General features: G+C 46.3%; 1 protein-coding gene across 2 annotated transcripts; it reads left to right on the plus strand.

Annotated features, from left to right (window-relative positions):
- The first annotated feature begins 778 nt into the window (after positions 1-778).
- LOC129328721 (zinc finger protein 420-like) lies at positions 779-22997 on the plus strand. 2 transcript variants are annotated; one of them, XM_054977974.1, is made up of 6 exons: positions 802-827; positions 2342-2423; positions 2889-3015; positions 3235-3333; positions 8755-10071; positions 21656-22997. In XM_054977974.1, the coding sequence occupies exons 1-6, from the start codon at positions 808-810 to the stop codon at positions 22264-22266; spliced, it is 2256 nt and encodes a 751-aa protein (XP_054833949.1). In that variant the 5' UTR covers positions 802-807; the 3' UTR covers positions 22267-22997. The 2 variants fall into 2 exon arrangements, with proteins under 2 accessions (XP_054833948.1, XP_054833949.1); XM_054977973.1 differs by lacking the exon at positions 21656-22997 and having other exon boundaries at positions 779-827; positions 2338-2423; positions 8755-10267.
- The last annotated feature ends 499 nt before the right edge of the window (positions 22998-23496 follow it).

Consider the following 23496-nt stretch of genomic DNA (forward strand, 5'->3'; position numbering starts at 1 on the left):
AGGGAGGGGGAAAGTCTTGATTTGGGAGCAGGGCGGTGGATGAGCAGCACCTAGTCGGGCGTGGGAGGGGGGGCAGGTTGGATGCATCCCTCCCCCCCCCCCCGCCAAACTCAACCTCTGCCTGCCTTTTGCCTGTTATTCAGGGCAGGATCCAATATGCGCACCCCTCCATTTCCTTCCATTGCGTCCCCCACATCACTGCCTCTTCGCTCCGACTAGAACCGGGGCAAGCCGGGCTCGGTGGAGCCAGGGCGAGGGGCCAGAGTGAGGCGTCCGCCGCCCTGCGAGCTCCACCCTGGTGCCACCGAGAGCAGCGCGGCTCCAGCAGGGCTCAGAGGGCGGCGGGTGCTTCACCCACACCCCGGCTCCACCGGAGCTTGCAGGCGTGCTTTTGGCTGAGCTGGGGCAGGGGTGGGGTGGGGGCGCAAACCGCCCACCACCCCAGCCCTGCCGCAGCCCGGCCTCCCCAGCTCCAGCGGGACTCACAGGGTGGTGGGCGCGTCGCCACCCTGTGTCTCAGCCCTCCCCAGACCCCTCTTGCCCCCTCCCTGCCAACCCTCCCGGACCTCTCCTGCCTGTCAGCCCTCCCAGACGCCTTCTGCATCTCAGCCCTCCCGAGACCCCCATTGTCCCCTACTTGCCAACCCTCCCCAGACCCCTCTTGCCTCTCCACCTGCCCAAGGCGTTTCACTACTGCTGGGTTCTCCAAGGGTTAAAGTGACAGAGTCTGCTGTCCTAGAGGGGAGCGTGAGGGGGGGGGGGGAATCGCCATTTCCTGCTCCTCCCCCCTCGCCTGTGAATTCGTGCATGGCTGGGGGGCCCTTCTGGTGAGCTCAAAAGGGCTTGGGGGGATATTGAGGAGGGGGTTGCAATGCATGCCCCAAAGCGGACAGGCAGGAGGAGCCGAGAAAGAGAGCGAGAGAGACCCCCCCCCCTTCCCTCTCCCTTCCCCACCCCAGATCAGAAAGAGCCGCTTTGTGCAAAGCCGAAGAAATCCCCGAAGAGGCGCCGGGGAAGAAAGACCCGCAGGAGGCAGGAATAGCGAAGGGACTTTCGTGGTCTTTCGGACTGGGGAGGGGGCGATGGGCCAGGCTGGGGAGCAGCACGAGGAGTGAGAAGGATATTGGGGGGGGGGCTCCTTTCAGCCTGGCCCCAGCAGGGCTTTCCTCCTTCCCCCTCCTCCTCCACCTTCTTTGCGCTCCCAAACCACATCCCCCTCTTTGCTCTTTGCAACAAGGAATGCGAGCTAGAGGCGCGCCCTCCCCTTTTTATATAAATGGATTTTTGTCCGGAAGCCGCTTTCACAAAGGAAAAAGGCGCTGTGCTGTTTGCTCTTCTTGGGCTGAGCGCTTCTTTCTCCAGTTTTAGCAATGCGATTTCACATTTTTTATAGGTCTTGTCTCGCCTTTATTATTATTATTTGATTTATTTAAAACATTTCTAGGCCACCCAACTAGGGGCAGTGAACAACAGGTATGAAAAGATTTGAAATACATAAATAAATACAGTAGAACCAAACACATATGCACAATCAGGTAGGAGGGCCACTAAGAGTTTTATCTTCTGTCTTGGCAATCGCATCTTCTTACAATGCTTATTTTATATCTTTTACTGTTTCTATTGAATTGGTGAATTTTGTTTCCCACTTCAAGTTTTAGTAAAAAAAAGTTGGGTGATAACTAAAATACTTCACTGGGCATTTGCAAAGAGGAGGGAGGGCTATGTAGGCTCAGAATCGCTGGGTCTCTGTAGGGTCAACAGTGCTAGACTGAAGAGAAGCAACACAATCCCTGTCTGGCCTTTGGGTAAATCTGTGCCTCAGGCCTGATTCATACATGCAAGCAAATGAGGAGGAACTGACGTTAGGAGTTTTACTATTTTATTTAAGGCACCTTTTCCTGGCAGGTGGACTCAAGGTGACTTCATTTGAGACTGAGGGTAGAGGACCATGTTTTGGGATTCTTCCATCTGTTAAAGTCTCCCTGCCATAGAAAGTCATCAAGGCAAGCACAGACAGAGAGGACCAAAATATTTTTCCTGCTCTGCTCGCTTTCTCTGTACAGACTCCTGGCACAGTCAGGGATTCATCATTCGGAAATGGATTTGTAGGGGCTGGGAGGGAAAATGGCCAGGAGGGCAGAGGGATAGATGAATAATGAAGTTGGATCCTCACCCCATAAAGAATGGCTGGTCTGGGGGGTGATGTGGGGGCAAACATTCTTGAGCCTTCCTAGATCAAATGCAGGATTTTGAAGATTGCCCCAAATCGAATCCGGAGATTCACTGAAATTACTGGTGCCCGAAAATGGTTTCCCTTTTTCTTTCTCTCCTTCCCAGGCAGCAGCAGAAAGACCCCCTTGATGGCTTCTGCACCATCTTCTCCATGCGGTGAAGCAAAAAGAGCCACTATGCAGCCTGCTCAGGTACAGTGGGGAGGGGGTGTCATGGGGGAGGTGTGCAGGGGAGGGCAGGGAGGTTTCCTTCTCCGTTGGGAAACTCAGAGGACGAGGCCCCTTGGTTCTGGTGCTGGAAGATGTCATGGCTGCCTACTGCGGAAGCAGGAAAACGGTCACCTGGGAGGATGCAGAAACAGTACTGACAATGAATTTCCCCCCGAAAAAGGTTTGGTCCTTTACTAAACAGAGATCTCTGTCCTCTTCCCCACAAGGCAGCTCACACTCTGCTAATGAGGACAGGTCCCCCCACCCCAGCCCCAAGATACCCCCAAGCAAGACAGGGAGGAGGGAGCTATAGGTCCATGGAGGGGGGCTTCTCCCCTCCTCTTTCTGCTGGTCTTTCAGTAGTAATTTGCCATCTCCATTTTTTGTCCCACCCCCTCATTGAGCAGCATTCCCATGATGTAAAGAAATGCTTCCTTCTTCTTCCAGAACGACGTGTCCTTTGAAGAGGTGGCTGTGCGTTTCACCCAAGGGGAGTGGAGCCTGCTGAGCCCAGCCCAGAGAGCTCTCTACAAAGAAGTCATGCTAGAGAATTTTGGGAACGTGGCCTCCCTGGGTAAGCATCGTTTCTTCCTGGGCTGTCTGTTTACTGCTGTGACTGTAAAGAGGTCCCTGATCAAATTGTCTCTCCTGGTCTCAGTTGCTGATCTCTCTGGGCTGAGATGTGGTTGTTAAGGGAACTTTGTTGGCTTCTCATGACACTTAAGTCAACTAGGTTGGAAATGCTGGAGTTATGGGCATCCGAAGGATCATAATTCTGTCCCTTCCCCCTCAGTGAAAGGACCTCCAATGGCCAAACCTGACCTCATATCCTGGCTGGAAGAGGAAAATGAGAGGTTTCCCTTGGACTGTGACAAAGAGGAGGGAATGGCAGGTAGGTGCTCCAATCTGCAATACGATTAAGTTGCCTGCGCTTCCTTCCAAGGGCTCGTGGATTTCTGTGGCCTTCTCTTTTCTCCCAGTTTCTTCTCCAAAAAAGAGCTTGAAGGATTTGTGAAGGCTGAAATGATGGGCGTGGGTCTCAAAGAGAGGACATAGATGCAGAGGAGTTAGCTGTGTTAGTCTGTGGTAGCAAAATCAAAAAGAGTCCAGTAGCACCTTTAAGACTAACCAATTTTATTGTAGCATAAGCTTTCGAGAATCATGTTCTCTTCGTCAGATGCATGGTACAGAAACTGTACCATGCATCTGACGAAGAGAACTTGATTCTCGAAAGCGTATGCTACAATAAAATTGGTTAGTCTTAAAGGTGCTACTGGACTCTTTTTGAAAGATAGGACAGTAGGCGACTTCCTTCTCCAGAGACAAATCACCTTTTCTAGGTCTAGTCCAGTCCTGTCCTCTCCAGTCCTGTTTCCCAGCCCTGTTTCCCTTGAGATCTTTTTATTTGAGATGCCAGTTATTATATAGTGGGTACAACAGTTCAAGTGATTTCCAGTAACCCTTTTATTAACAGGAACATCACCATGCAAGGGCAAACATTAAAAAACAGCAGTTATAGAACACTCAACTCCCCACCAAAACACACCCACAATAATACTCAACCAATAGCAAACGCCAGTATCCAGAAACCCTATTCGCTAGTTCATTAGTCTGTAGGGGAATCCTGATTGGCCAGCTCAACAACATGGCCAATCGGAATGCAGCTGTATGGAATTTTGCTACTAAAGCCTTTTGCTTCATCCTGGATTTGTTTACCTGCAAAGCATGTGACTTTACTGCAGGGACATGACCCAACAGAACTGCAGACATTGTTCATGTGAACCCACTTAATCTCCCAGTGCAGCAGGTTTTTCCAGTCTCTCTGATCTCGGAGTGTCAAGGGCTCTCTTTCAAGGCCCTTTCCCTGCTGCGTTTTCTAAGATATTCTTTATATTGGAGATGGCAAGGATTGATTAAAGGGCCTTTGCTTAGAAAGCACATGCTTGACTGCAGAGACATGACCTGAAACAACTCCAGGCATTAAACCTTCTCCCCCCACCCCCACAAACCAGCTGAGGACAGTGTTGTAATTGATGTATTGTCGAAGGCTTTCACGGCCGGAGAACGATGGTTGTTGTGGGTTTTCCGGGCTGTATTGCCGTGGTCTTGGCATTGTAGTTCCTGATGTTTCGCCAGCAGCTGTGGCTGGCATCTTCAGAGGTGTAGCACCAAAAGGCAGAGGTGACACTGAGAGATCTCTGTCTTTTGGTGCTACACCTCCGAAGATGCCAGCCACAGCTGCTGGCGAAACGTCAGGAACTACAATGCCAAGACCACGGCAATACAGCCCGGAAAACCCACAACAACCATCAGTGTTGTAATTGTTTCAACTTCCGGCACAGGAAATCCTGGCTTTCTCAGTGTTATTTTAAGCACTGGTCAGGAATCTTTTCTTGCAGTTAACTGCTGGTTGCATCCAGTCAGGAAGCTGTTTCAGTTCCCCAAACCTGCTAAAGGGATGGGGAGGGGGGCTGCTCAGCAGGTACTCTAGCAGGAGAAAAGGGGGAGGGGCAGGTCGAGCACCAGTTGTGTCGGAGGGGCAGCCAGGCTGGCCCAGAGCTGAGGCGGATGCAGCACAGGCTCCTGGTGGACAGCTGGCTGTTGTAGGAGGCAGGAGTGCTTCTCCCTTCAGTGGTGATGCCATCTTGAAAGCTGCCACTCTTTCTACTGCTGAGGCGACTCTGGAGTGATTCTTCACTTCTGAGGCTGGCTTCTCTTTTGGAATGCCGTCTTGACCTTTAATCCCCCCCCTTCTTGCTTTCTTTCTATGTTTAGTTGCTAAAAAAAGATGCTGGACCAAAGCCTTTGGGGGGGGGGGGTTGATATCTGCTCCTTTGCCATTCTAGGAGAGAGGGTGTGGGCTGTGCTCCCAAATTCGGGGTTGCCCCTCTCTGGTTAACAATATAAGAAGAGGTCACACCAAAGGTCCATCTGGTTTTGCACAGCAGCCAACCAGTTCCTCTGGAGGGCCAAAGAAGCCGGCCACAGTGGCTGAAGCCCTTCCTTGATTCTGCCTTCCTTCTCTGGTATTCAGGGGCTTTCTGCCTGTGGATATGAAGGCTCCCTTCCGTCACCAGGAAAAGTGGTCATTGGTGGACCTCTCCTCCGTAGGTCTGCTTAATACCCTTTTACAATCATCTTTGTCCTCAGGCAATGAATTCTACCATTTAATTACTCATTGGGTAAAGACGTGTCTGTTCTGCATCTAGTGTCCCAACTTCAAGTATGACAGGAAGAGGCTTGTATGTGAGAGTTAATACTTTGAACTGAGCCCAGTAACTAATAGATAGCCCATGGAGTGACTGCAGGACAAGAGTGATATTCTTGTTCCTCCTTGCTCCTGATAACAGCTGAGCTTAAGTTTTAATATCTTTTGCGTTTCTCCATGTATCTCTATCCATTATTTTCTTGCCTTTTTGCATGTCCATCATATGTGATAAAATGTTGCATTTGTATTCTGACATTTCCAGCACTTCTTATTATAGTCTTTATTTGTTTTTGATATATCTTCTGGCACAGCCTTCTCATCCAGACATTGAGACCCCTAATCTGTACCAGTTTTGATGGCCATGCCCACGGAACCAGTAGCAATTCTGAGAATGTTTCCTCTGTGGTTCTGGCCTTTAGCCTTCTGCTTCCTTTTTTTTTTTTTATATATAATTTTTTTTATTTTTCATAACTACAAAACACTACACCAGACTATCACAAGGAAAGGGGAGAGGGAAAGGACAAAGGGGGGTGGAAAAAGAAAAAGGGGGGGGAATGAACTACAAACACTAAACACTACACTTCAATGTTTCCCTTCATACTGTCATAATACAAAAATAGCTCCATAGAATAATGATGGAGTGGTTAATCATACAGAAAATAAACATTTCAAATTCTGATTAAACTTTCCTCCCCCTTCTAGGTCCCGGACGCAACTCTCTCTGTGCAACTGCTGTTGCGATGCTCTCCTCCCCCCCCCCCCTCCGGCTCCTCCTTTTCTTCGTTCTTGGTGCAGCAGAGTTCTGGGTTTTTATTCTCAAAATCCTTTAGTTGATCTTCTGATAATATCTTATAGGCCTGATCTTTATATCTGAACCATATTCCTTCCGGGAATAACCATTTGTACTTTATTCCATGGTCCCTCAGAAGAGCTGCAAACTTTTTATATTTAAAACGCCGTTTCCGGACTAGAAATGGAACGTCCTTCAAAATCTTGACTTTCAAACCCATAAAGTCCAAATCCGCATTGTATGAGTTATATAGGATGGTGTCCCGAATCTTTTTAGTTGAAAAGTCAATAATGATCTCACGAGGCAACTGTCGCTTTGTTGCATATTTTGAAGAAGCCCGACGGACCTCCAAAATGGCGCTTTTAACCTCTTCTTTAGTCGTCCTCGCGGGTGTCGCCAGTAGTTCCGAGACCAAATCCCACAGATCCTCATTTTCCTCCTCTTTCACGTTTTGGAGACGCAAAATTGTCTGCGTTCGTTCCACCTGTAGCCCGATCAGTTGGTTCTCCACCAACTTCAGCTCCTTTTTTGTAGCCTTCACAAGTGACGCACTTTCCAGAGCAGACTTTTCTGCCCCCCCCCGCTGCTGCCTTAATGGTTTTCACCTCGCTTTCAATTAAGCCCACCCTTTGATCAGTTTCGTTCAGCTTGTCAACAAAGGGTTTTATGGCTTCCACCACCGCCCTGCGCACCAACTCTTCGAGCGACTCCCCTTTCTGCAAGGTGGCCGAGATTGACTTACCGAGAGCGGGACTTTGCTTCTTTGCTGCCATTTTGGGGGGGGGGGGGGCGCCAACAAAATTCTGGAACTCCACGAAGGGGAAGAGCGAGTCTTCTTCAGATCAACCTCTCCTTCACAAACGCTTATAGAACAGAAGGGATTCGCTTGTTTACAGGCTTCCGCCTGTTTCTTTTACTTGCCGTTTCTCGTTGCCCGGCGGCACTCGAGGCGCCGCGCACATCTGCCGGCCTCCATAGGGACAAACGGGCAATTCCCCCCCCGCATTGATTTCGGGGAGTTCTTCCCGCCGCGTCCCGGACCCTGGCTCCCTCCCTGGGAGTCCTGGGGGCTAATCCTTACGGATCAGCCGCCCGGTCAGGGTGCCCGGTCGTTTCCTCCCGGACCAGCCGAGAGGAGCGTCCGGCATGGCTGAGAAAACGAAACCGAATCGCCTTCTGCTTCCATAACCACATGACTACGTTTCCCAGTGCCATTGTTTTAAAAATGCACCCTGGCCACGAAGCCCTCCCCTACACTAGCTGTCAGTTTTTCTAGACAGTGTGTAATGTCTGCAACCTTCACACCAGGCAGGTCAATCACCATGTGATTACAATGACTGTCATAAGCCACTGCCAAAAGCCCAGTGAGTATTGTTGGTGCCAGAGGATATTGGGTCATGATGTCAAGAAGGAGTCCCTCCTAAGAGAATATTTGCTCCCTCTTCACCCAGATGCCCACCAATCTTGAGACCTTTATTCTCTATGACAGCAGTGGACCTATCAGCTCAGCAGTGGAAAGGTTCTAACAGGTCCCTATGGTCCCATCTCTCTTAGCTTCTCCAGGTTGACAGCCCTAGCCTCAAGGGGTCAAACCTGTTCCCTGAAAGCCAAGAGCTGCATGCATTAAGCACACACTCACTACTTCTGCCCCCCCCCCTTTACAGATAATCATCCATATGGCAGTCTTCGGGATCTATGCAAATGACCATGAGTCTCAGTGGGTGTCTCTTACTCTCCTGCTAAACTTCAATGTTTAACTTTCTTTGTTGCCAGCACTCTTCAGCCACCCCACAGACTGCTACTTTCTAGAGGTGCGACTCTGCTGGACTCTGTTCCAAGCTGGGGCATGCAGCTCTGCCCCCACTTCTCAAACAATAGCGGGGTCTCAGCTGACTCCCCGCATTCAGCAGGAGGTCATTCTAGTTACAGCAGGGAGAATGTTGCAAGTCAACACCACAGGCAGAAAATTCACACCGCATCACCCCAATGCCATCATCCCCCAGTCACAAATTCACTGGCATGGCTACGTTTTGGAGCTGCTCTTCTGGCTTACGGTATGGGTCAGAGATGATCTCTGTTCCAATAAACATACCAATTAAGTGCTATTTTCTGTATGATTGCTACAAACACCAGATTGGTCAAGATCATCTTGTATGTCACAGGACCAGATTCCCCAAAAAGAATTTTGAAGGTGTATAAGGACACCACGTCTTAGAACTCTTCCATTGCTTATAGCACTTAGTTTAGTTCATTACCTAATTTGCGAGTTCTGTTTTTCTAACCATATTCATACCAAGTTTGTCTTTTTTTCCCAGGAGGTATGTGGGAATCAGTGAAAGAAAAGAAAGAACATCCAGTGACGGAGTCAAGACATACATATTCAGATATAAATGAGAACTTTGAATATTGTGATGCCCTGAGGAAGCAGGAGAAGAAACATCTGTGTAAATGGAGGAAGATTTCTGTTTTTCCCAATGACGATGATTCTCATGAAATTCCATTTATTCCAAAAATATACAAAGAAGAGAATAGGAATATGCACCCTGCAAACAACAACAAAAATCTTGAAAAACCAGACATTCATATACATTGGAACACCCATAACGTAAAGAGAATGCATAAAAGCCTGAAGTGTGGTATCATCTTTGGGCAGAATCATACCCTAATTTCCCACAAAAGAATTCTCACAAAGAAGAAACTATATAGATGCCTGGAGTGTGGGAAAAATTTCAATAAGAGTGGAAATCTTATTGTCCACCAAAGAATTCACACAGGAGAGAAACCATTTAAATGCATGGAGTGTGGGAAAAGCTTCAGGCAGAGTGGAATCCTTATTGTCCACCAAAGAATTCACACAGGTGAGAAACCATATAAATGCGTAGAGTGTGGGAAAAGTTTCAGTCAGAGTGAAAAACTTAGTGTCCATCAAAGAATACACAGAGGTGAAAAGCCATATCAGTGCTTGGAGTGTGGGAAAAGCTTCAGTCAGAGTGGAAACCTTACTTGCCATGAAAGAATGCACACAGGGGAGAAACCATATAAATGTCTCGAGTGTGGAAAGAGGTTCATTAACAGTGGACACCTTACTTCCCATCTACGAATTCACACAGGAGAGAAACCATATAAATGCCTGGAGTGTGGAAGAAGCTTTAGCAAGAGTGGACACCTTACTTCCCATCAAAAAATTCACTCAGGGGAGAAACCATATAAATGCCCGGAGTGTGGAAAAGACTTTAGTGAGAGTGCACGCCTTACACGCCATCAAAGAATGCACACAGGGGAGAAACCATATAAATGCCAGGAGTGTGGGAAAAGTTTCAGTGAGAGTGGAAACCTTTCTTCACATAAAAGAATTCACTCAGGCGAGAAACCATATAAATGCCTGGAGTGTGGAAAAAACTTCAGTGAGAGTGCACACCTTATGCGCCATCAAAGAGTACACACAGGGGAGAAACCATACACATGTCGGGAGTGTGGAAAATGTTTCAGTGAGAGTGGAAGCCTTTCTTCCCATCAGAGAATTCACACTGGGGAGAAACCATATAAATGCTTGATGTGTGGGAAAAGCTTCACTCAGAGTGGACACCTTACACGCCATCAAAAAATGCATACAGGGGAGAAGAAATATAAAGGTATTGATTATGGTAAAAGCTTCGGTGAGGATGATAGCTTTACTTCCCACCAACAGGGGGAAAACTGGAGAAATGTCTGGAGCGTGGAAAATGTTACTGTCAGAATGGACACCTTATTTCCCATCAACGAATTCACACAGGAGAGGAGCCATATAAGTGCCTGGAGTGTGGGGGAGAAACCGTAGAAATCCTTGGAGTCTGGAAGGATGTTACATCAAATAAATTTGCTTAAGAATTTGGAAAGCAGTGCATAAATTGTGTAATTTATTTTATAATTCAGTATAATTCCTCAAAATTTCTTAAAATGTTGCAGAGATTAAAAGCCAAGTACTGAGAGCCCATCAGACACAGCATAGCTACTCTGGTGTGGCTGTGTTATACATAGAAAGTAGAACCGGAAGCCTCCCCAAGGGCCAACCCCTGCACAATGCGGGAAATTCACAGCTACCTCCCCCTACTCCCTCAGTGACCCCCAGCTCTGTGCCCAGAGAAAGGGAAAAAAACTTCCAGGATCCCTGGCCAATCTGGCCTGGAGGAAAATTCCTGACCCCAAAATGCCTATTGGCATTACCCTGGGCATGTAAGAAAGGACCATGAGAGTTTAGCTCAGATTTCTTCCTTCCTGCCCTTTCTCTCATGATCTGCCAAAAATGATACTGTAAAAAGATAAAGGTGCTAGCACTGAGTCAACCCATGGGGGTTGTTGCATCACGACATTTTCTTGGCAGGATTTTTTGTTACAGGGTGGTTTGCCATTGCCTTCCCCAGTCATCTACGCTTTACCCCCAGGAACTTGGGTACTCATTTTACCAACCTCGGAAAGATGGAAGGCCGAGTCAACCTTGAGCCAGCCACCTGAACCTGACTTCCACCAGGACTGAACTCAGGTCGTGAGCAGAGCTTGGACTGCAGTACTGCAGCTCACCACTCTTAATCCTTGCTGTCACGTGCCCATCTAGCGTCTTCTTAAAAACCTAGGAAGGAGAGCCCATCACCTCTTGAGGAGGCATATCCCACTGAGGAACCTCTCCAGCTGTCAGGAAGTTATTCTTAATGTTTAGCTGAACGTTCTTCTGTTTGTGTGTGTGTGTGTGTGTGTGTGTGTGTGTGTGTGAGAGAGAGAGAGAGAGAGAGAGAGAGAGAGAGAGAAGTGCCACCTCACAACTGAACTATGGCAAATTCTGCTGGGGCTTTCAAGGCAAGAGTGAATCAGAGGTGGTTCGCCCTTACCTGCCGTTGCTTTCCTCAGCAGAGTCTTCCTAGGGGGTCTCCTATCCAAGTATTGACTCTGCTTAGCTTCGGACATCTGACCATATCTGTCTATACCATGCTGCCTTCCCATCCTCTCGGTGATACCCCTGAAAATACTTGAAGAGGGCTATCCTATCACCTCTCAGCCACCTCCTCTCCAGGCTAAACACATCCAGCTCCTTCAACTAGTTACAAATCCATCCAACAGGAGTAGGAACTGAACCACGTTTTCCCAACTTGTCAACCAGAATATCACACGAAACCTTATCAAGTCTTAACTGAAATCAAGATACCATGTCCACAGCATTCCTCTGATCCACCAAAGTAATTACTCTCTCAAAAAAGGAGATAAGGTTAGTCTGAAATGACATGTTCTTGAGAAATCGATGCTGGTTCTTAGTAATCACTTCTTTAAATGCTCAAGTACTGACTGTTGGAGGATTTGTTCTAAAATCTTTCCAGGTTCTAACCCTCTCCCTACAAGCCCTGCCTATTTATTTATTAGTTCGGCACAGAATTGTTGTTAAATTTATTTACAGTGCCTTTCTCACTGAGACCCAAGAGGGATTACATAGTGCTAATCAATGCAATATAATCAAAATCGAGGACATATAATCAATGAGGCTCTTTCTGGTAGGTTAGTGCACAGAAATTGCTACCAAAAACTCTATAGCAGCAGCATACAAGGTTGTGTTGTGGTTGATCTTTATTCTTCCTTTGTCCTGTGGGCAGTATATATTTCTATTGAAAAAGAAGAGCGGGGATAGCTAGACTTTCAAATGTCAGTTGTACTTTGCAGGCTGGGTGGGAATTAAGGAGCGCAACTAATGTCAAGCCTAAACATAGAGTTTTGTTACCAAAGAAAATTCTCAAATGCTGTTCAGCATTTAGTGTTCCGAAAGGGTACGTAGCAGTTGAATTGTCAGATGTTCAGACTGACATTGAGTGATTCCGCACACGTTGGATAATGCACTTCCAATCCTCTTTATAGATCATTTGGAACAGATTTTATTGTGTGCGGAACAAAAAATCCACCTCAAACGATTGATAAAGTGCATTGAAAGTGCATTATCCAACGTGTGTGGAATCAGCCATCATGAGGTTGCAAAACTAGCTGGTAAGAACCTCTTCCTCCACTAGGTTGGGCAGGAATCCAACTGGCTCTTTCGGTGCTTTCCACTGGAATGTCTGTCCTGCTGTTATCCTCTTGGTACACCTAAATTTTGAAGGGTGGCTGTTGTTAAACTTAGTTATTAAATGGGTTCGGAAAACAAGCTTTGAAAGTTGCAGCTGTTCAAAGACATTTCCCAGTGATTTAGCGTTTTGGAAAGAGTCTTTTGTCACATGTTGCCAGAAAATCCAGCATTTTCTAATCTACGTCTTCCCTCATAACATAACACAATGGCCATTTCCACACACGTTGAATAATGCACTTTCAATGCACTTTTGCAATCCTTTGGAAGTGGGTTTTTTGTTCCACACATGGAAAATCAAAAAAAGTCCAGTAGCACCTTTAAGACTAACCAATTTTATTGTAGCATAAGCTCTTCTGTATTTGACCAGTCTCTGTATCAGGCATCTGACGAAGAGAACTTGATTCTCGAAAGCTTATGCTACAATAAAATTGGTTAGTCTTAAAGGTGCTACTGGACTCTTTTTGATTTTACTACCACAGACTAACACAGCTAACTCCTCTGCATCTATGAATATGGAAAATCAGTTTCAAATGTTCACTAAAAAGTATTGAAAGTGGATTATCCAATGTGTGTGGAAGCAGCCAATAACAAATTAGCAGGGCGAGAAACTTGGAAAATACTTTATAGAAAACAATGTAATGCCCAGGCAAACTGGCACATAGGGAAGAGATTCAAAGAAATATCCGAAAGAAAAGTATTGTTCTAAGAAAGCCAACAAATATCTTCATAAGAATGAGGTGTATTATAGAAAAAAGGGGAAATGATGGGTGGAGCGCCATCTTTCTCCTGAACAGGCACCTGGAGCAGCCTACATCCGTCCCCTGCCCTCCGTTTCATTCTCAAAACAACAATTGTGTGCCATAGGTCTGGTTGAGAGGGTGTGAAGGCCCTAAGCCAGCCAGCAGCCTTCCATGGCGGAGGGGGGATTCGAACCTGGATCTCCTCGATCCCAGGATGGCATTTGAACTGTTACGCCACGGATGCTGTGACAGGTCAGGGAAGCTGTTATTTCCCACCCACAATGTGCTGTGCTGTCTGCACATTCCGGGCTGGTGGGGGAGGGAGTGGGAGTGAAACCTTTGCTTCCACTGGAAATACAAAGGACATCTGGGGGGAACTTTGTAGCAGGCCGGTCCAATTCCTTTCATGTTTGCTACAGAAATTCCCACGATCTTCCGGAAGCCAGTGGCCATAGATTCGTGGCTTCTTTTTGGCATGCCACTGATGGATGGAGGGACTGAGGCTTTTATTTATTTAGATTTCGTACTCTCCCAATAAAACAGGAACAAAGTAGCCGCGTTCCTTGTGATATCACATCTTACTGGATGTGAAGTAACACTTCTCGCTGGCCCTTTGCCTCCTTTGCTCCCAGGGTTTGCCATGATGCAGAAGGGAGCTCTGCCTCTGGAAAGCGTCCCCCGGAAATCTTGGTGGTCTGTGGGGCACCGCGGGACTCCAGCCCTGCCCTTCCACTGCAGAGCAGCACGGCCCCCCCCCCCCAGGGACTCCCTTCGCTTTTCTACCATTCACGGCTGCGAGGCTCTCCAAGGGTTACAGGGACAGAGTCTTCTGGCCTAGAGAGGAACATGGGGGGGGGGATCGCCATTTCCTGCTCCTCCCCCTTTGCAAAGCGTCTCTGAGTTCGTGCATGGCTGGGGGGTCATTCTGGTGAGCTCAAAGGGGTTTGGGAACGGGGGGAGATATTGTTGGGGGAGCTGCAATGCAAGATCCAAAGTGGGCAGGCAGGAGGGGCTGAGAGGGAGAGAGGAAGAGAGACTCCCCCCTTTCCTCCTCCTGCCTCCAAACCAGGAAGAGCCGCTTTGTGCAAAACCGAAGAAATCCCCGAAGAGGCGCCGGGAAGAAAAAACCCGCTGGAGGCAGGGATGGCGAGGCGACCTTCTTGCCCTTTGGGCTGGGGAGGGGGCGATGGGCCAGGCTGGGGAACAGCAGGAGGAGTGAGAAAGATATGGGTGGGGGTCTGCTTTTGAGCCTGGCCCCAGAAGCCCCCGCCCTCACCCTGCTCCTTCCCCATCGGATTCCCAAACCACATCCTGTCCGTTTGCTGAGAGCGAGTTCTCGGACCCCCCCCCCCCTTTCTTGCCTCACTTTTTTAATATAAAGAGACTAGACTCCCCTAGTCTATTAACCAGAATTCCAAGGTCTCTGCAGGGTCAACACGCAGTGCTGGATGGAAGAAAAGCAACACAATCCCTGTCTGGCCCTTGGGTAAATCTGAGAGCGGAACTACAAGTGACGAGTGACACAGGTTGGACACTTGTCAGCTTCCCTCAAGTTTTGATGGGAAATGTAGGCAGCTTGGCGGAATGTTGGATGAGTGACAGTTGAAAAGTCCGTTGGACAGCAGTCGGAGAGCCAAGCTGCAAGACCAAGATGCCTGTATTTCCCATCAAAACTTGAGGGAAGCTGACAAGTGTCCAACTAGTGTCAGACATCACTTGTAGTTTGGCACTCAGTCTCAGGCCTGATTCATACCTGCAGGCAAACGAGGAGGAACTGACCTGAGGAAATTTCCTGCTTTATTTAAGGCACCTTTTTCCCACTGGCAGGCTCAAGATGACTTCATTTGAGACTGCGGGTGGAGGACCATGTTTTGAGATTCGTCCGTCTGTTAAAGTCTCCCTGCCACAGAAAGTCATCAAGGCAAACTCAGGCAGAGAGGACTCAAACGTTCCTCCTGCTTTGCTAGCTTTCTCTGTGCAGGGAGGTTTTCTGCCCTAGCTGGCAATCCATTCTGGGACAGATCAACAATGAAGCTGGGTCCTCGCCCCATAAATAACAGCTGAGTTGGGGAGAGGGATGTGGGGCCAAACACTCCTGAGCCTTCCTCGATCAAATGCAATATTGAATTGTGCCCTAAAGCAAAGCCAGAGAGAGATTCTCTGAAGGTACTGGTTCAGAAAAAGCCTGTGCCCCCCATAAAGTTTCCCTTTTCTTTCTTCCTTTACTCAGGTTGCAGCAGAAAGACCCCCTTGATGGCTTCTCCACCATCTCCTCCATGCAGTGAAGCGAAAAGAGCCGCCATGCAGCCTGCTCAGGTATGGTGGGGAGGGGGAGTCATGGGGAGAGATGTGCAGGGGAGGGCAGGGAGGCTTCCTTCTCTCTTGGGAGGCTCAGAGGATCCGGCTCCTTCCCCTTGTTCTGGCCCCAGAAGATGACGAGGTGCCCACTGGGGAGGCAGGAAAACGTCACCCCCTGCTTAGGGCAGAGGATGTAGAGAATCCCAAGCAAGGACTGAGAAATAGTAGCCTAGAATGAATTTTCCCCAGAAAAGGATTTAGTCCTTTACCAAATAGACATCTCTGGCCTCTTCCCCACAAGGCAGCTCACACCCTACTAATGAGGACAGGCCCCATGGTCTGAAGATGCCCCCGAGGAAGACTGGGAGGAGGGACCCTCACCCTGGTACATCTTGCCAGAATACACAAACAATGTAAACTGTTGAAGAAATTGTGGTCAGCAAGGCGACTATATTCATACATGGTGGTCATGCCCGATAGAGTCAAAATTCTGGGAAAAAATATTCATAGAAATGGAAAATATCACACATCAAGTTATCTGTGCCACACCAGCACTGGCCCTATTAACAATCTCAGGGGAACAAAATCAAAAAGTGTCATCCAAGGAGCTAATAGTGTTGATGCTGATGGCAGCGCGTAAAAGTACAGCAAAGTGTTGGAAGTCGGCAGAATCTTTATCGGTGCATCTTTGGTACTCTGAATTACAGCAAATTGTAACGGCAGAAAAATTAACGTCCCAAAATATTTATTATTTTCCATTTTTATTCTGCCCTCCCTGTACAGGCAGGCTCAGGGCGGATTATATCCAATAAAACGTACATGTAAATTTATACTTTAACACAGTTAAAAACAAAACAATCAAACAATATAAATACTTAAAATTCACAAGATGACAGCAATCAACTAATAGAAGGCAAACCACCCACTTAAAAAAAATCTCCTTCTCTTTTTAGGTTGGTGGGAGGCCTAGCCTGGCCTCAACCATACACCTGGCAGAACATTTCTATCTTACAAGCCTGGCAAAAGAATAATAAGTCCTGTGAGGCCATGGTCTCATTAGACAGAGAGTTCCACCAGGTTGGAGCCAGGACCAAAAAGGCCCTGGCTCTGGTCGAGGCCAGGCGGTCCTCCCTGGGGCCAGGGACCACCAATAGCTGTTTTCCTCCTGACCAGAGCATCCTCTGTGGCACGTATGGGGAGAAGCGGTCCCGTAGATGCGTTGGTCCCAGTCTGCATAGGGCTTTATAGGTCAATGCCAAAACCTTGAATCTGATTCGGTACTCCACTGTTAGCCAATGCAGCTGGCGCAATTCCAGTATTATATGTGCACCACTTGGCACTCTGATGGTGACACGTAGCACTGCATTTTGAACCAGCTGCAACTGCCGAATCAGATTCAAGGGAAGCCCTGCGTAGAGCACGTTACAATAATCCAACCTACAGTTGACCATTGCTTGGATCACTGTAGTTAAATCATGGGTTGAAAGATAAGGGACAAGCTGTTGAAGATGGAAGAAAGAGGACCTGGGAACCACTGTGACCTGAACCTCCATTTTCAGGGAGGCATCTAAGATCACCTCCAGATTCCTGACCCTCAGAACTGGCGTGAGTAATGCCCCGTTGAGGGTCAGAAGCCAGAGTCAAAGATAATGCTAGAATGTTGGATTTTTATGGAACATAACTGAACCCTTCCTCAAACTGTGGAAAACAGATTAGATTTGTAGCATACATGGAATATGCTCTAGAAAAAAGGCAAAAAAGCCATTAAAATTTTCCTCTCTGAGTTCTCTGTAGTACAAGATAAACTTGAAAAGTCCTCTGTTAATAGGTTGATTCAGCATTACCTGTTTAGTGTTTTCTTTCTTTTTATTTTTTTCTCCTTTTAAAAAAAACTCTTATCCTTTTTCTTCTATTACATGTGTTTTTCTTTCTCGATTCCCTTTTGGAACTTTGAATGTTATGTCTGTGGCCTAGATGGTGGGTTTTTTTTATGTTGCTTGAAAGTTAATAAAATTATTTAAAAAAATAAAATAAATTGTATTTTGTATTTGGTACTGTACTATTAATTTTATATAGTATTTATTATTGTATTTTAACAATGTTGTTACCCGCCTTGAGACTGCTAGTTGGGGAGGGTGGGTTAGAAATTCAATAAATTAAATTAACCAAAGATCCACAGAGGGTTCGTCTCCCCTCCTCTTTCAGCTTGTCTTTCAGTATTAATTTACTGTCTCAATTTTTTCTCCACCCCCACCATGGAACAGTATCCCCATGATGTAAAGAAATACTTTCCCTCCTTCTTCCAGCGTGGGGTGTCCTTTGAGGAGGTGGCTGTGTATTTCTCCCAGGAGGAGTGGAGCCTGCTGCACCCAGCCCAGAGGGCTCTCTACAAGGAAGTCATGCAGGAGAATTTTAGGAATGTGGCCTCTCTGGGTAAGGATCCTTCTCTTCTGGACTGTCTCTTTACTGCTGTGAGGAGTGACTGTAAGGAGTTCCCTGATGTGGAAAGATGTGGTCAAGCTGTCTCCCCTGGTATCAATGGCTGACCAGTCTGGGCTGAGATGTGGATGTGAAGGGAACTTTGTGGGCTTCTTGAGACACTTGAGTTCTCAGCTGGCATTTCCACCTTATCTTGACAGGGAGTAGGAACAGAACTTCCAGGGCCAGATAGATTATTCTTGGCTCTACACACACCCCAGCCCAATTTTCTGTTTTTAAAAACCTTGTATTTTAGCAATTTTGTATTTCTGGAGGGGCAGAGTCTGCAGGGTTGGAATTGTTGGATTTATGACCAATGGAAGAATCATAATACTTTCCCATCCCCCTCAGTGAAAGGACCTGTGATTGCCAACCCTGACCTCATATCCTGGCTGGAAGAGGAGAGCGAGCGGTTTCCCCTGCGCTGTGACGAAAAGGAGGGATTGGCGGGTAAGTGCCTAGATCAGCCATGGGGCTGTGTTGCCTGCCCTTCCTTCCAAGATCTGGTCAGGATTTCGGTAGCCTTCTCCTTTCTCCCAGTTTCTTCTCAAAAGGGCTTTGATGAATTGTGAAGGCTGAAATTGTGGCTGTGGGTCTCGAAGAGAAGACAGTTGTTGACTTCCTTCTCCCGAGACAAGTCACCTTTTCCAGATCTAGACCAGTCTTGTCCTCTGCAAACGGTAGGGGATTTCAGGCAAGGCTGTTTCCCAGCCCTGTTTGCCCTGAGATCCCTTTGCTTGAGATGCCTGGAACGGTGTACCTGCAAAGCATATAATTTTACTGCAGGGACAAGAACCAACAGAAATGCAGGCAGTGTTCATGTGAATCCTGTTGACCTCCCCACACAGCAGATTTCTCCAGGTCTCATGGTGTCTTCCCATCTTGGAGTGGCAGGGACTCTCTTGCAAGGCCCTTTCCCTACTCTGTTTCCTAAGAAATTCTCCATCCTGGAGATGTCAAGGATTGATCCGGGGCCCTTTGCTTAGAAAGCATGTGGTTGACTGTAGAGACCTGAACCAAAAAAACTCCAGACAGCGTTTATGTGAATCCATTTTATCTCCTACTCACCCCACCTCTCGCACCAGCTGTGGACAGTGTTGAAATGGATTCAACATCTGGCAGAGGAAATCCTGCCTTTCTCACTGTTATCTTAAACACTGGTCAGGATTCATTTCTTGCTATTAACAGACAGTTAACATGCTATTAGATGCTATTAACGGCATGTAAACAGCCAGTTGCATCTAGTCAGGAAGCTGTTTCAGTTCCCCAAACCAGCTAAAGGGATGGGGGGGGGGATGGGGGGAAGGATGCTCATCAGTTCCTGGCAGAAGGAAGGGGGGACAGATTTGAACACCTGTTCTGTTGGAGGGGTTCTTGATGTTCAGCTATAGAATTTTAAAATGTCCAATTTTTCTTGATATTCTGAAGTTGGTCTATTATCTATTTAAAAAGTTAATTTTGCCATTGTCGCATATTCATTTAATTTACTCTTCCATTCCATCCGGTCTGGGCATTTTACTGCCTTCCATTTTTCTGCCTCCATCACTGTATATACTTAAATAATTCACTGTGTATTTTTGTAATATTGCATGGTAAAATATTTAATAACATTTGTTTATCTATCACAAGTTAAGTTTTAATATCTTTTGCATTTATCCATGTTCTCTATCCAATATTTTCTTGCCTTTTTGCATGTCTGTTGCACATTTCCAGCACTTCTCATTATATATTTGTTTTTCCTCTATCTTCCTCTACAACTTTCTCATCCAGGCATTGAGACCCCTAACCTGTACCAATCTAGCTGGCCTTGGCTACAGAACCAACAGTAGCAATTCAGAGATTGCTTCCACTGAGGTCCTGACATTTAGCCTTCTGCTTTATCCTCCATGATAATCCTACCAATCGGATTATCCTCCATGACCACAGGGCTACATATCCCAATGTCATTGGTGTCAAAACGTACCATGGCTGCAGAGCCCTCCCCTGCACTAGATAATCAGTTAATCAGCCAGTGTCTGATGTCCGCAGCCTTCACACCAGGCAGGCTAATCCCCATTTGGTTACAATGGCTGTCATAGCTGCAGCTAAAAATACTCCTAATGGCTGAATCTCTCACTGCCAAAAGCCCAGGGGGGTATTGTTGGTGCTAGAGGAGAATGGGCCTCTGTAAAGAAGGGGTCCCTTTTAAGAGATGATTTGCTCCCTCCTCACCCAGGTGCCCTCCAACTTCTAGACTCTCGTTCTCCCTTGACAGCAGCAGACCTATCAGCACAGTGGAGGAAAGGTTCTAGCAGGCCCCTACGGTCTCACCCACATACCTCTCTATCTTAGCTTTTCCAGGCTGGCATCCCTAGCCTCAAGGGGAAAAACCTGTTCCCTGAAAGCCAAGAGCTGCACGTATGAAGCATGCACTCACTACTTCTGTCCCCATTGCAGATATTAATCTACATGGCAGTCTTCAGGGGTCTACTTGCATGACCATGAGTCTCGGTCGTTGTCTCTTTCTCTCCTGCTAAACTCTTAGGTTTCACTTCTTTTTTGCCAGACTACTGTCCGCTTTCTAACACCTTGACTCTGATGAATTCTGCTCCAAGCTGGGGCATGCAGCTCTGCCCCCAGTTCTCAAACAATTGTCAGTTCTGAGCTGACTCCTCATTCTGCAAGAGGTTGTTCTAGTTACGGCAGGGGGAACGTTGCGGGTCAACACCACAGGCAGAAAATTCACACCGCATCACCCCAATGCCATCTCTTATGGCTAGATTTTGGGGCTGCTCTTCTGGCTTATAGTTTGGGTCAGAGATGATCTCTGTTTCAACTATTGTACCAATTAAGTGCTAGTAGGTCACAGGACCAGATTCTCAAAAAGAATTTTGAAGATGTGTAAAGATACCAAGTCTTAGAACTCTTTCATTGCTTACAGCACTTAGTTTAGCTCATTGCCTAATCTGCAAGTTCAGTTTTTTAAAAAAACATATTCATACCAAGTTTGTCTTTTTTCCCCAGGAGGTATGTGGGAATCAGTGAAAGAAAAGAAAGAACATCCAGTGATGGAGACAAGACAGGCATACTTAGATATAAATGAGAAGTTTGAGTATTATAATGCTCTGAGGAAGCAGGAAGGGAAACACCCGTGTAAATGGAGGAGTACTTCTGTTCTTTCAAATGATGATGACTCTCATGAAATTCCACTCATTCCAAAAATATACAAAGAAGAGAATAGGAATATGACCCCTGCAAGCAACAAAAACAATCCTGAAAAATCAGGCATTCATATTCATTGGAACACCCATAACATAAAGAGAATGCATAAAAGCCTGAAGTGTGGTATAATCTCTGAGCAGAAATATACCCTAACTTCCCACAAAAGACTTCTCGCAGGGAAGAAACTATATGAATGCATGGAGTGTGGAAAAAGCTTTAATCAAAGTGCACACCTTAATTCGCATAAGAGAATTCACACAGGGGAGAAACCATTTAAATGCCTGGAATGTGGGAAAAGTTTCACGCAGACTGGACACCTTATTCGTCATCAAAGAATGCACGCAGGGGAGAAGAAATATAAATGTATTGAATGTGGTAAAATATTCAGTGACAGTGGAAGCCTTGCTTCCCATCTAAGAGTTCACATGGGGGAGAAACCATATAAATGCCTGGAGTGTGGAAAAACTTTTAGTCAGAATTCACACCTTACTTGCCATGAAAGAATACACACAGGGGAGAAACCATATAAATGTCTCGAATGTGGAAAGAGGTTCATTCACGGTGGACACCTTACTTCCCATCAACGAATTCACACAGGAGAGAAACCATACAAATGCCTAGAGTGTGGAAGAAGCTTTAGTAAGAGTGGAAACCTTATTTCCCATCAAAGAATTCACTCAGGGGAGAAACCATATAAATGCCTGGAGTGTGGAAAAAGCTTCAGTGAGAGTGGACACCTTACACGCCATCAAAGAATTCACACAGGAGAGAAAGCATATAAATGCCTTGAGTGTGGAAAAAGCTTCAGTGAGAGTGGAAACCTTACCTCCCATAAAAGGATTCACTCAGGGGAGAAACCATATCAATGTATGGAGTGTGGAAAAAGCTTCACTCAGAGTGGACACCTTATTTCCCATCAACGAATTCACACAGGAGAGAAACCATATAAGTGCCTGGAGTGTGGAAGATGCTTTAGTAAGAGTGGAAACCTTACTTCCCATCAAAGAATTCACAGTGAGGAGAAACCATAGAAGTGGTTGGATTGTGGAATTATGTTGCATAAATTTGCTTAAAAACTTAGAAAGTGAATAAAACCATGTAATTTATTTCATAATTCTTAATTCATGAGATGTTGCAGATATTAAAAGCCAAGTACTGAGAATCCACCAGCTGCAGCATACCTACTCTGGTGTGGCTGTACTATATATAGAAAGATAGAGCTGGAAGGCTCCCCAAGGGTCACTTATTCCAACCCCCTGTATTATGCAGGAAATTCACAGCTACCTGCCCCCACTCTCCCAGTGACGCCTGCTCTATACCCAGAGGAAGGCGAAAAACCTCCAGGATCCCTAGCCAATCTAGCCTGGAGGTAAATTCCAGAATGACAATTGCCATTACCCTGGGCATATAAGAAAGGGCCAAGAAAGCCTAGCATGGCTTCATCCCTTCCTGTCCTCTCATGCTCTGCCTAAATTCATACTGAGTAGCGGAATAATTCTTGCTGTCGTGTGGCCGTCTTGCCTCTTCTTAAAAACCTCCTAGGAAGGACAGCCCATCATCTCTTGAGGAGGCATGTTCCACTGAGGAACCTCTCCAGCTGTCAGGAAGTTCTTCCTAATGTTTGTGTGTCACAACTGAATTATGGTGACTCCTGGCTATTTGCTTATTGGTTTGTATATTTTATTTATATTCCATTTTCTCACCGAGATACCAGGCAGATTACACAGTGATAGGAAGTACAGTCAATTTAAAGGAAATTTCAATAAACTGGTGAACTATCCTGCTGCTCCCTTGCCTGTTTTGTTCCACTCCATCTATTGTGCTACCTAAAATGATATGTATTGATTTTGTTGTTTTATTATTTTAACTGTTATTTATTGTGTGTGTATCTATAAAAAACCTATGGTTTTATGATGTTGTGACCTGTCCTGAGCCCGCTTGTGGGGAGGGTGGGATATAAAACTAATTAATAATAATAATAAACAATGTAAGTATGCTATAAAAAGGCAAATTTGCAAAGATGTAAAACCAACAGAAATCCAATACACAGAGTTGAAGGAATGCTGAAACAGAGTATTAGCATATTAAACAACAGAGAACTACACAGTTGGATCATATTTAAAGCAACAGACAGTACATAGTAGCACATAGCAGTAAAATCTATGGTCTCTTTCTCTTTATGGATGCATGTCTATAAGACCATTTCCTTACAGTACAGCTTTTCTACCTGAGTAAAAGTCCCTCTTGAATAATTCAGTTTT

The sequence above is a fragment of the Eublepharis macularius genome, chromosome 4 (assembly GCF_028583425.1).
Source record: "Eublepharis macularius isolate TG4126 chromosome 4, MPM_Emac_v1.0, whole genome shotgun sequence".
In the NCBI taxonomy this organism is placed as follows: Eukaryota; Metazoa; Chordata; class Lepidosauria; order Squamata; family Eublepharidae; genus Eublepharis; species Eublepharis macularius.